Here is a 13,668-nt window from a genome sequence, read left to right on the forward strand (position 1 = left end):
AACATTAATTAAAACCGAGCGTAAAAGCGCAACACACAGCAAGTGCCAGGACAACGTGCGCCTGCATTTTCCACAAACTTAGCAGAGAGACCGACTCGCTTCACAGCAGCTGAAGATTTAAGTTCAATTAGCTGCACTGCAAATGTAGAAGGACAAACGAAATGTACAAAATCAAATGACAGTGGACACTTGTAAAGACAACTGGTCCAAGCAATAACAAATAGAAAGATTTTAAAATGTCTCAGCTCATATAGAAAATCACATAAGTTCCTTTTCGGCTTCACAATATCCAACAAATTTTTAACATAAAACCATAAAAATGATTGAGAGGTAAAGTTAGATATTTCTGCTTTTTCAGTTTCGTATTATGACTCATCCAAATGGAGTGATATTTCAAAAACCGAATAATTGTATTACTTACATAAATATCTGTAAAATTTCCGATCCCATAACGTCTGTACCAGCAGGACAAACAGAATCGATTGAACCATTTGGGTCTGTCCATGAATATGAGCAAGAAGATCTCAAAATTATTGTATTCCATTTTCGATACCAAAGCAGGTCTAGTATGCTTTGGAATCCTGAACTTCCTTCAGCTCTCCATTTACGTTTGCCTCTTTTTCTGCTAAGTATGTAAGTGTACTGCAAAGTTGGATGCATCCACTTTTAACTGTGAAATTACTTTGAACGAAAATATTTTTGTGTCCCCCCTATTCAATTCGCGAGCATTCACTGTATGATTGTATGTATGAGGAGAGTTGTCTATTGATTGAATTGCTTACTGTTGTCGGTGTTTGAATTGAATTGCTGTATGCATGGCATGAAAGAGAAGAAGAAGAAGCAGTAGCTCGCTCGAATGTCAGATAACTGTCAGGCAGCTTATTGATTGCATGTAATTGAATAAAAACGAACAGGCATAAACCACAAAGGACATCACATGCTTAGGAGAGTTTCGTGATAGACGGCATAATAATATAAGCGCTGCTCAAGAATATAAAAATGTATATATATGCCAAAAAGAGAAAAACAAACGGAAGTGGCAAAGGATGTCGCATGTTGGGTGAGCCTGCCTGCCTGCCTGCCTTAGATGCCACGTGTTGTTGTAACTGAAGCTGGCGCAGTCATTGTTTGACAAAATGATGTCAATATGCAGAAGAGCAACAAAAGCAGTCAACTGACAAACAAGAGCGAAGCGTAGCGACAAATAATGTGCGTGTCAAGCAGTTGACATAGATACAAACAATGCCCGAGAGGCAGGTGTCAAGGAGCTAAGGATAATGCAGCAGCTGCATCTGAAAACTGGGGCTGCAAATATTGAGCAAATGTATTTGCATTTTGTTAAAAGTTTAACAAGATTATAAACGCATTTCGTTATGCTTTGCACGCTGAGTAGTAAACTTTCAAATTGGCTTAGCAACTTTTAGTTCATATTAAGGCAACAGCATGAGCGCTCTATTCTTCTATCTACTGGGCTTATTATCGCTAGCCACTGGCGCATTGTTGCCAGCCTGTCGTTGCAACAGAATGCTGCTGCTAGTTTGTGGCGACAATGGCAAAACCTATGATAATCCTTGCCTGCTGAAATGCGCGTCCGCGGAAGCTCAACTTGCAGGAGCTGGCGAGATAAAAATGTTGTACATTGGTGATTGCAAGAGAAATGAGTAACTTAAGATTTACAATATGTTTTGGTTGACTTTAATTAAATGCTGTCAAAGTTATTTGTCTTTGGTATTCATGAAATATGCAGCTCTAATTAGAAGCTGCGCCCAAGGGCACAACTTGTGCTTGGGTTTGGGCCTGAGCATCCTGTTGGCGCATTGTTTGCTTGCGCCCGCATTGAATTCACTTCCGCCAAAGTCGAGTTTGGCGTACAATTGCAGTTTCAGTTTTTGGGCACGTACCCAGCGTCTCACAAGGATAACAACGCTTGCTGGAGCACTTTGCTGCTGCATCCGGTGGCAGCAGCAGAAAAAAAAAAAAACAAGGAGAAAAATTAAGCGCATTTAAAAAGCAGAGCGCAGCAACATTCGTTTTGATTACGTTCATCGGGATGTTTGCACAGCTTACTGCCTGGAGCAGCATCAGCAGTTTTTAAAATCGATACAACCTAAGCGCATTGTTGGCGCAGCTAGAACGTTTGTTCAACTAATATTGCCCCAGTGTGTGCTTTAACAGCTGAAAAGTGAAAAAAGTGTATATTGCAGTCGCATATATTGCATTTGGTTTGAGTTTTGAGCGCAGGTAAACTATTTGCTGCAATATTTGATTTGTTGTTTGCTTTTACAATTGTTGCACTGATAAAGCAAGGATGCTGCTCACACACACACACATACACACACACACACATGCACACATGTGAGCACTCCCACTTGACAATATGCGCTTAGTTGGGCAACGCAATTTGCAATGCATGGAATATATTTAGCTTTAAAAAAAAATGTTATTGCCTGCATAATTTAAGAAGCGTCAACAACAACTCATTATTTATACACGAGCGCACAACAAATTAAAGCCAAAAAGCAATGAATTAATAAATGGCGCACTTCCTGTCAGACATGCCAAAGTAAAAATATAATTAAATGAGAAAGAACTCTAATAACAAAAAAGAGCTTTTGTAAACAAAAAGAAAAGAAGAAATGTTGCAAATGTTTTGCGGTTGACAAACTATGCTGAGCAAAAAGAAAGCTCAAACTTAATGTCAAGCGCAGGCGGCAATTCAAGACTCTGTAAATAATGTTCATAAGCAGAGTTGAAGTATTCAATTAAAACATTTTGCCACTCCCTTTTTTGCCTGCATTCATCTCAAGCAAGTTATAACACCCTTTGCATATTTTTTAAAGGGTCTGTGAAGCAAAAGATTTTTCAATTACTTTAGCCACAACGTCAATGTTGAAAAAAAAACTTTTTTTGGCTTTTTTTTTTTGCGCCTGCAAGGAGCTGCAAATTTGAAATGTTCCCACGCTGTAAATTGCTCAAGTTCAGCTAGCAGCTGGCCAGACACAGATACAGCTACAAATGTTGCAATAGTAACAGATGCAGATACATTTTTCTCTTTTGTTGTTGTTGCTGTTGTTGTGTTTTTTGCTTTTTGGAGCGCCATATGGGGCCGCTTGCCTGCCACAATTATTTATTTATCATTCATGCTCAGAGACGTGAATAAGTGCGGCTGCTCTGCTTATAGAAAGGTATGTGTGTAAATGTATTTATGTAAATTAAACACACATATGTGTATTATACACAGCAAGTCAAAAATGTGCTTTTATTTGACGCAATTAATTAAAATTGTTTGCGTTGCTCGCTCAAATTTTTCCATTTCCATTGTGGTCAGAGAGGCTGTCGATGATGTTTTTACAATGTGCGCATATTGAAAAATTATTAAAAATATGCAGGCGTACATAATTTATAGACTTTAAACGTTAACTACTTAAAACGACACGAGAGCTGTGAGAAGTTTAGTTTCATTTCCATTCTACGTTGAGCATATTTAATTAGTGTAATTGCTTTAGCAATTGCACTTAACTATTCCAAGTTGACTCGGTTAACTTTTATGAAATAGCAATTCTGCTTGGAATTTAGTTTGGCTCTGCGTTAAAGTTTTCATGGCAAACTTGGCTAAGAAAACTCAAGGCAATCAATTGGCAAGGCAAATTGCAAATAGCTCATCTAACTGCAATACGCTTTGATGATTTTCAAATTCAAATTGCAATTTTCAAATCAAAGCAGCAATGAAGCTGACAAGAATATTATCAATGCAGCAATTTGCATGCCAAGCAAACCACACGAGCCAATGTTGTTGAATTCAATAAACTTTTATTTTGTTTGTTTAATGGCGACTATGGACAGTCGATAGCAAAGAAAAAATCTAAAAAAAAAAATTTACAAACTTGTAAAATAAAGTGTTTTTTAAGAAAACAAAAACTGCTACTATGTTTTTAGATCCAACATTTATTGCCAAATTGATTGTGAGAAATACAATATCAACTTGGATTGGTGTAGTTATTAATAGTTATTTTTTATTCAATTAATTCTATTTAGTTTCGACTATGAATAGTCGATGGTAAGAGAAAATTATTATACAAGTGGGATTAAGCTTTTTAACATAAATATTTAAAAAAGAAAAAAACAACTGAGCTAGTGCTAGTTATTAATAGGTTAGTAAAGTCGAAAACATCTCCGCTGAGTACTCGATGGGGCTTATGCAAGGAATAGTTAGAAGTAAATAAATTCTCGTGGTAGCTTCTAAGTTTTGCATTTAGTTTTCTTCTTGCGTCTGTTCCATAACCTGACAGTTGATTAATCAAATGATTTCATGTTTGACTTACTTTTGGCTTTGTGTGTGCTATGTTAATTTATCAAATGTCGATGTCGCCTTTCTTTTGCAAATAAAGTTTCGCTTACAGTGTCACCAGGCGCACACACAAACCGTAAATCATTTTGTCTTGTGCTGTTCGCTGTTAATGGCCGGAGAGGAGAGCGCGCCGCCTCGCTCAACAAGAGCGCAGGCTAACGAGCCCACTGTGAGTTGAGTGGGAGAGCGTGTTTCTTTTTTTTTTGTTCCCTGCCATTTCATTGAGCGAACGTGCTGAATTTGTTCCATTTCGTTTGCACAGGCAGCGGGCAGCGCAGCGAGGAGGCGCAGCAGCGGAGAGGAGCGTCATTAGTTACATTGCTGTTTGCCTGTTTCAGCGCTTCTATTCTTTCGCGCGCTCGCTCGCTCGCTTGCTCTCGCTCTTTTGTATAGTGAGGCAGTCTGGCTGGAGCTCGAAATGTAACGTCTAAATTGAAGTTAAAAATAAAAAAAAAACTTCTGAGCATAAAGAGTGTTATTTGCGCAGTATTCAACACACACACACACACACACCCAGTCGCAATTCACATAAACAGCTTAGATAAAAACTGAGAACAAAGACTGTGGCCAGAGCAAAGCTGCGGCAACTAAAATAATGTTGGGATTATAAGCGAGAGTGGTTTTGTAATTAACTCAACATTTAATAACGTTTGGCTTATGTTTATTAAAAACGCACGTGTTTATTGGACTTGCAGTCTCTTCAAAAATTTAATTTTAATATCTCAACTCTTTGAGCCGCCCTCGCTTGGGCTGTGCTTAAATGACTCTGCCTGCATGTGTGTAGGGTTAAGAGTACGCCTCAAAATCAGGTCAATTGTAAGCTGGGATGCTATAAAAGAAACGAAACTACGGGAAAATGAAGCCAACATAAAAACGGCAACAAGCAGAGACATAAAGCGGCTAAATCTGCTCGTTTCCGTCAATGCAGCTAATATCAAGATATAGTCAAAGTGCAGTTTATACTTGCACAACAGCCAAGAGGCTAATTCGGTTCTAGTATACCTTGGAGTTTAATAGAGTCTGTTTACGATAATATGCACTTGGCTTATGAGAAAATGGGAATAAAAATGGAGGTAGAGCAAAGGCTTAACTTTGCAGTAAAGTGTATGTAGTAGTTAGTTATTATATTGAACTTCAAATTATTATTATTATTATTAGGACCTTTTTCCAACTTTATAGCTAAGTATCCTTAATTCCCAAGGCAGGGTGGATCTTTGTATAATTGTTTGCCCTTTATATAAAGTGTATATCATAGTTGTATGCATATTTTTATGAACTCCATCAATATCTCAATATATTTAATCAAGTATTTATTCAATAGAAAAGTGCATATTGTAGTCGTCTGCATACTAATTTTGCTCAATTCTCTTTGCAGTGAGTGGAGTTTGCTTTCGCTTCGGTTGTCAGTCCAAGGGATAAACTCGCTGTGTAAATAGTTAGGGCCCCGTCTGGGAGGCAGACACAGCTACTAAGTTAACAATGTCTAAGCACACGGATAACGATAATCTGCGCAATGACATCTACGAGAACCTGCCCTGCCAGGCCATGTACAATGAGTCTGTGCGCAAAATTCAGCAGCAGCAACAGCAGCAGCTGCCAAGCAATGCGAATGCCAATTCGATGGGCAACACATCTGGGGCTGGGGCTGGCAATCTGCCCAAGGAGCTGCTCTATGCAACGCCGCTGCGCAAATCGGATCGGTACAAGAGCAACGAACGCAAACCGGACACCAAGCTGTGCAACTCGAATCGCTTGAGCAGCACACGCAACAGCAATGGCAATGGCAACGGCAATGCGGTGCCTATAACGGATTTGGATGCCAACGATGAGGATGAGCTGGAGCCGGAGTCAGCCGAGCTGGATGGCAATGCATCCACCAGTGCGCTCGTGGGTGGCTCCAAGTACAACAATCAGCAACTGCAGCATTCGCTGCCCAGCGGCCAGACCGCAAATCAGCAGCTGGAGGATCGACGCATACTCAACTTTCTGAAGGACACGACGCAGGCGCACAAGAAGTTAGAGTTGGGTGGACGTGACTGTCCCAACGCTAGCTTCTCCAATCTGGCACGTGAGGAGCACTTTGCCAATCTCGTGCAGCAAAACTTTGCGCTCGATGTGCCGCAGCCAATGGCCAATGGCAAGAAACAGACGACGACGGACGAGGAGCAGCCCCGAGCGCAAGAAACTGCCGACAACTTGGAGTCGCTGATGCAGCGCAAGCATTCGCCGGATAAGCAGGTCAACGGCCTGGACGCCCACTGCCAGCCGCCGCAGCGCATCGTGAGCACCGTCTACATACATCGGGAGTGGGTGCTCAAGAAGATTGCGCTGTGTCTGGAGCAGCGCATTGCGGGCAAGAAGCCGCTCCCAGCGGCAGCAGCCAGCGCGGCTTACGTCTCCACCCGCGCCAAGGCGTCGGCGGCTATCAGCAGCACCAGCTACAACGGCTGCCTGGTGCTGGGCTCCAATGGCTCCGGCAAGACCTCCATCTGTCAGGCCATCATGAAGGGCAACTCGGGCACCAAGGGCATCCTCAACCGCAAGCTCCTGGCCTGCTATCTCATCGAGTCGCAGAATCCCGAGTGCCACAGCCTGTCCCAGTTTCTGCGCAAGCTCGTGCTGCAGCTGCTCAGCCATGCCTCGCTCATAAGCCGCACGGAGAGCCAGCGTCTGGTGGATGAGGGTCTGTCGCTGCTGCGTGAGGAGCTGCAGCAGCAGGAGTGCAAGCTGGACGAGGCTATGCAGAATATAACGCTGAGCGAGAATGCCGAGGAGCTGCTGATCGAGGAGCTCAAGCGTGGCGCCAGCGAGTGCGACACCAAGGAGCTGGAGAACTTTCAGCTGCAGCGTACCTCGACGGCGCAGCGTCATCAGAAGTCCAGTCTGACGCGGCAGCAGTCGGAGCCGGCGCCGGCAGAGCAGCCAAGCGAGGCAAGCGGCAACAACTATGGCACGCATCCACCCAAGCGTGGCAAGGACAAGGATGCAGGCAACGAAAAGTCAGAGCGGGAGCGGGAGCTAGAGCCGGAGAGTGAGAAGCAGGAGAAGCAAGCGGCGGCGGCACTGCCCAAGAGCAGCCCAGTCAAATGCAAATCCAAAATACCCGTTAAGCGCGGCACCAACAATCGTGGAGTGAGCTCGCCCGCCAAGCTGGCAACCAATAGTAATGGACCGGCCATACAGCAAGGCGGCGGCGAGGACATAGCCGAGCTGCTGGGCGAGCAGCTGAAGAGCGAAGTGGAGGCGGCCATACAGGATGACAAGCAGTCGGAGCCACAAGCAAAGCAGGAGGAGGAGGAGGAGGAGGGGCCAGAGGAAGAGCAAGCAGCGGCAACAAATGGAGACCTAGAGACGCCCACTGCCCCGCCACCACTGCCAGGTGACAAGCCCAAGCCCCAGCCCCAACCGCCTGCGAGCAACAGCAACACATTGCCCGCACCACTGCCCAAGAGCAAAAGCTGCCGCACCAACATAGCCGACGGCTACTACGAGCTGCTGCTGTCCAATCCGGAGATACTCGAGTGCCTGAGCGTGGACAACATCGAGAAGAACCCGGACGAGTGTTTCAAGAAGGCGCTGCTCTTCCCGCTGCTGGAGCTGACGCCGCCCAAGACGGCGCTGCTGCTGCTGATCGACTCCATAGACGAGAACTACATCAACGAGGGCAACTTGATATCCACGCTCAAGGGCGGCGGCGGCCCACGCGGCGGCACTGTGACCAACCACAAGAGTCGCAACGTGGCCGAGCTGCTGTCCAATCACATCCATCTGCTGCCCAAGTGGCTGTTCCTGGTCTGCACCACCAAGAAGCAAACGAAGCAGATCACCAAGATGTTCACGGGCTTCAAGAAGATCACGCTCGACGATCTGCGCAAGTCGCACGTGGTCAAGGACGTGCAGGAGTACATCATCAATCGCCTGAACTCGGACTTCAAGGACAGCATCATGCTGACCAAGGAGATCATCGAGTCGCTGCATCAGCTCTACATCAAGTCCAATGGCTGCATCCTCTATCTGGAGAAGGTGCTCCACGGCATCAAGCACAACTTCTTCAGCTTCCGCGAGATCAAGCTCATCCCCTGCACCCTCAACGGACTCTATCTCTACATCTGCCAGAAGAGCTTCAACAAGAAGCAGTACATGAAGATTCGCCCGCTGCTCAATGTCCTGCTCGCCTCCTCCGGCTACGTGGACAAGCTCTTCCTCTACAACTGTCTGCGCACGCACAACTACAGCCTGGACGGGCAGGAGTTCGAGCGGCGCCTCCAGCTCATGCGCAATATCCTCGCCTACGACTCGCAGGCGCAGCGCCTGAAGATCTTCCACAACAGCTTTGCCGACTGGCTGGTGGACGTCAAGTTCGCCACCAAGAAGTTCATCTGCGACGTCAACGAGGGTCATGTCATGATCTCCATGTACTACCTGCTGGTGGCCGAGACGCTCTGCGCCAACAGCGTGCGCCGCTTCGCCTACCACCTGCTCAAGTCCAGCGAGTACCTGAGCAGCCGCCACATGGAGCTGGATCTGATCCTCATGCTGCTGGAGTCGCGGCTCAACCTCAGCGACTGCTTCTACACCAACCAGCTCAACTGCTGCGCCCAGTGCGAACACGACTTCAAGCACGACGTCAACTTCCTGCCCAAGACGCGCGCCCTGCTGGAGCGATTCCTCGCCAACGAGCTGAACGAGCCGTTCGCTCAGCTGCTGTGCGACTTCTTCAAGCCCAGCCTGCCCACGGACGGCAAGCTGCTGAAGCTGCTTATCGAGACGGGCATCAACAATGCCGAGGCCCAAACCAGCTCCGAGTCCTCGCTGATGTCGCCCGCGCTGTCGGAGCAGTCGCAGCACTTGGACTTTGAGCTGGCGGATCTGCTGCTGAGCAGCGAGAAGAGCTGTCTGCTGGAGACCCAGCGCACCATCAGTCCCTCGGAGCAGAGCGAGCCGCCGGAGGACGTGGCCGCCAGCACACTGCATCAGCTGTCGGACTCGCATCACATTGAGCTGCACAAGGGGAAGGCGCTGATCCACATTCTGGCCAACGATGGCAACCACCAGCTGCTGGAGCGTGCGCTCAACGCCTGCAAGTCCGCCATCGATCTGGAGATCGAGGACTACAATGGCCAGACGGCCTTGAATATCGCCGCACGCAATGGACACCTGGAGGTAGTGAAGCTGCTGCTGAGCTTCGCCCAGGTTTGCAACGATGGCACTGGACGCATGCAGCGGGTTGATGTGAATCATGCGGATCGGGATGGCTGGACGCCGTTGCGCTCGGCCTCCTGGGGCGGGCACACGGAGGTGGTGAAGCTGCTGATAGCGCAGCCCGCCTGCAAGATCGATTTGGCGGATAAGGAGGGACGCACGGCGCTGCGGGCAGCCGCCTGGAGCGGACATGAGGACATACTCAAGCTGCTCATAGAGTCGGGAGCGGATGTCAACTCTGTGGATCGGCAGGGACGCACTTCGCTCATCGCTGCCTCCTACATGGGGCACTATGATATTGTCGAGATTCTGCTGGACAATGGCGCCAATGTGAATCACCTGGACTTGGATGGACGCAGCGCTCTGTGCGTGGCCGCCTTGTGCGGCTCCTCGGGCTATAGCAAGGTCATCTCGACGCTGCTGGACCATGGCGCCAATACGGATCAGCTGGACAATGATGGGATGTCGCCGCTGCTGGTCAGCTCCTTCGAGGGCAATGCCGAGGTCTGCGAGCTGCTGCTGGAGAATGCGGCCGATCCGGATTTGGCGGATTTCATGGGCCGCACGCCGCTCTGGGCCGCCTGCACGGCCGGACATGCGCCCGTAGTGCGTCTGCTGCTGTTCTGGGGCTGCGGCATAGACTGCATGGACTCCGAGGGCCGCACTGTCCTCAGCATAGGCGCTGCCCAGGGCAATGTGGAGACAGTGCGTCAGCTGCTCAATCGGGGACTGGATGAGACGCATCGCGACAATGCCGGCTGGACGCCACTGCACTATGCCGCCTTTGAGGGATTCCACGAGGTGTGTCTGCAGCTGCTGGAGTCGGGCGCCAAGATCGACGAGTGCGACAACGAGGGCAAGACGGCGCTGCATCTGGCCGCCCAAGAGGGCAGACTGCGCTGCGTGCAGGCGCTGCTCGATATACACTCGACCTTTGTGGATCAGAAGGCGCACGACGGCAAGACGGCGTTCCGGCTGGCCTGTCTGGAGGGGCACATGGAGACGGTGCAGTTTCTGCTGAAGTTCCACTGCGATGTCAACTCCAAGGACGCCGACTCGCGCACCACTCTCTACATTCTGGCGCTGGAGAACAAGCTGGAGATCGTCAAGTACCTGCTGGACATGACCAATGTGGACGTGAACATACCCGACAGCGAAGGACGCACCGCGCTCCATGTGGCCGCCTGGCAGGGACATGCGGACATGGTCAAGACCCTCATCGAGGCGGGCGCCGATGTCAACTCCATGGATCTGGAGGCACGCACGCCGCTGCACTCCTGCGCCTGGCAGGGCAACCACGACGTCATGAACATTCTGCTCTACTACGGCGCCCTGGCGGATCACGCCTGCAAGCAGGGCGCCACCGCTTTGGGCATCTCAGCGCAGGAGGGGCACGAGAAGTGCGTCATTGCTTTGCTGCAATACGGCGCCAATCCCTACAAGTCGGATCACTGCGGACGCACGCCCATCAAGCTGGCGGCCAAGTCCAGTCGCAGCAGCATACTCAAGATCTTTGAGAGCTATACCAAAAGTAAGTCCCAGACCAAGAGTATGCCATAAATATTAACCTAAAATTCATTGCAGATGAAGCTAGCAATACCAATGAGGTGAAATTCCATGCCAGCATGCTGCGCTCACCGGATCAGCCGCCCGCTCTGCCGCTGCATCAGAATCTGGCGCCCTATCCCGCGCACGCCTCGGCCACATCGGTCTGCTCCGCCGCCACGACGGCCACGGTGCACAATGGGAGCAATCTTCAAGCGTTGAATGCCTCCAGCTCGACGCACAGCTCCAACAATTTCTATCAGAACACCATGCAGTCGGACGCCAGCAGCTTGCACAAGCGCAAGAGCGTAATCTCTAGTCAATCCACGGGCAGCAGCAATGAGGTGAGTTCGCCTTCAATTAGTATAGAGCGTAGCATTTATTTCATTTATGACTTTTAACTTTTTTGTCTACAGCAAGCGCCGCTTACGTTCACGCAGCAGCTGCAGCGCCAGAGCAAGCTGAGCTCGCGCAACAATCTCATGATTAACTCGAAGCATGCCTCCAGTTCCACTTCGGCGGCGGCGGCAGCAGCAGCAGGTTCACACAAGCCCAACGGCAGTGGCGCCCATCAGCGTCACTCGCAGCAGCTGCCCGAGCTCAGCGAGCACCAGCTGGGTAACTTGTCCTCATTATGCACCCTTCTTGAATTTGTATTAACTTCTGAATGCTTACGCAGCACGCAACATGACCAACGAGGCGGATCTCTATGATATGGAATGCATGTCGCCGCTTTACGCCACGCCTCCGCATTCGCCCAGCAGCGAGTTGAGCTCGCCTGGTCCGCTGCCCGGCCTGAACGCGTTTGTCGATGATGATAGAGCCGGGCCCAGCAAGCCCGCCTTGCCCGATAATCATTTTGCGCGCGACACACACATGCGCATTATACTGGGCAATCTCAAAGAGAATCAGCCAAGCTCATCCAAGTAAGTGCCCATCCAGCAGCTTGTACGAAAGCATGAACTAACTCTCTCTCTCTCTCCTAATAGCAGCAAGAACAAGCGCAGCAGCGGCTCAAGCAATCCAGCCATGAGGCTCATACGCAGTCGCTTCGATTCGGCCGCGCAGCTCATAAGACGCACCAACAATATGCTCAGCTCCAGCAGCAACCAGGGCTCATCCAGCATTGGCGTCAAGTCAGGCACCTTTCAGTGGCGCAAGGAGAGCCAGATGTAAACTCTCTCTCTCACACACACACACACACACACACACACACACACACACACATCCTGAGCGTACTTCATTTAATAGATGTATGCATTTTATACTTAACTGCGTTTCTTTTACTTTTGTAATTTGTTTGCGCAATGTGCACACATTTGTTTCTTTTGTGATAGTTTCAATTATTAGCGTACACTTTAATAATTTCATTAACCCCAAACTAAAACCTAGCCCTATTATATACAAACGAGTAGTTTAAGAGCAAGCGCAAAGTATTAGACTCCACAAGTTTTTGGCAAAAGCAATCGCAATCGTAGCAAACTCATTAAACGTAGTGAAAAACGAAATTACAAGTAATCGAAAATTTAAACACATGCGTATACTTAATGTCATGGTAAAGAGAAGAGTAAACTTAATACAAAAATTAGCAATTTAATTTCAAGCCATACTTATGCATTAACATTAAACGAATGGCTGCATTAATGTAATATATATTTTATTAATAGCATTGTAGTTTCTTCGCATACAACTGAATTACACGTATTATAGCGTTAACAGCTCATAATTGTTTATGTCAATTCTTTAAGGCATTAATCACTCAAACACACACATGGTTCTTAAGACTAAAGTATACTATATGTTATCCATTAATGCGACCCGTTCCTGTACCTCTCATATGTCATTCAGTCATCTCATTTTGAAAGGCCCATGTGCTATTTGTGTTGATTGCAACTTTGCTTGAATTTAAGTATTGGCTGACATATTTTTCTGAAAGTCTACATAATACTGCAAAGCAGCAATTTATACTCACGCATACACAGACAACCATACAACGTACTTGGCTCGATCCAAAAAAAAAAAAAAAAATGAAAGAATGAAATATTTAACAGCGAAATGTTGATTTAAAATGAAACATTATAACGTAATTAATTGTTACATATACATACATATATAAATATTTATTTCACACAAGAACGCATATTTACAAAGTTAACAAGCAGAGTTATTCAAAGATTACATATTAAACATTATAGATAACCGGACACAAAACTAATTCACACTCAAGAACAACATGAATAAATCCCAACTCACACAAATTACATTGACGGGCTCTAATGAAACCAAAGATAAATATATAAATTTGGAAGTAATATACATATTATACATTTACACAAGATTACCTATACAATATGTATGTACACATATTTATACAACGTAGTGTTTGTAGTTGGCAAAGCAATTGCATGAAAGTTAAATAAATCGCAAAGAAAACCAAATTAAACAATGAATTATTATTGACGAAATTGGATACAGGAACCTTTTACTGAAATTCTGAGTGTGTTAAATTTAAATAAACAATTTTTGCGCAAAACGACAAAACGAAAAAACAAAGCATATACATATACACTTTA

General features: G+C 47.1%; 1 protein-coding gene across 1 annotated transcript; it reads left to right on the top strand.

Moving 5' to 3' along the window:
• The first annotated feature begins 5,758 nt into the window (after nt 1–5,758).
• LOC108602340 (ankyrin repeat domain-containing protein 50) lies at nt 5,759–13,118 on the top strand. Its single transcript, XM_017990432.1, has 5 exons — nt 5,759–11,081; nt 11,135–11,439; nt 11,512–11,713; nt 11,775–12,021; nt 12,088–13,118. The coding sequence occupies exons 1-5, from the start codon at nt 5,828–5,830 to the stop codon at nt 12,269–12,271; spliced, it is 6,192 nt and encodes a 2,063-aa protein (XP_017845921.1). The 5' UTR covers nt 5,759–5,827; the 3' UTR covers nt 12,272–13,118.
• Nucleotides 13,119–13,668: the final 550 nt, after the last annotated feature.

Source organism: Drosophila busckii, chromosome 3R, assembly GCF_011750605.1.
Source record: "Drosophila busckii strain San Diego stock center, stock number 13000-0081.31 chromosome 3R, ASM1175060v1, whole genome shotgun sequence".
NCBI lineage: Eukaryota > Metazoa > Arthropoda > Insecta > Diptera > Drosophilidae > Drosophila > Drosophila busckii.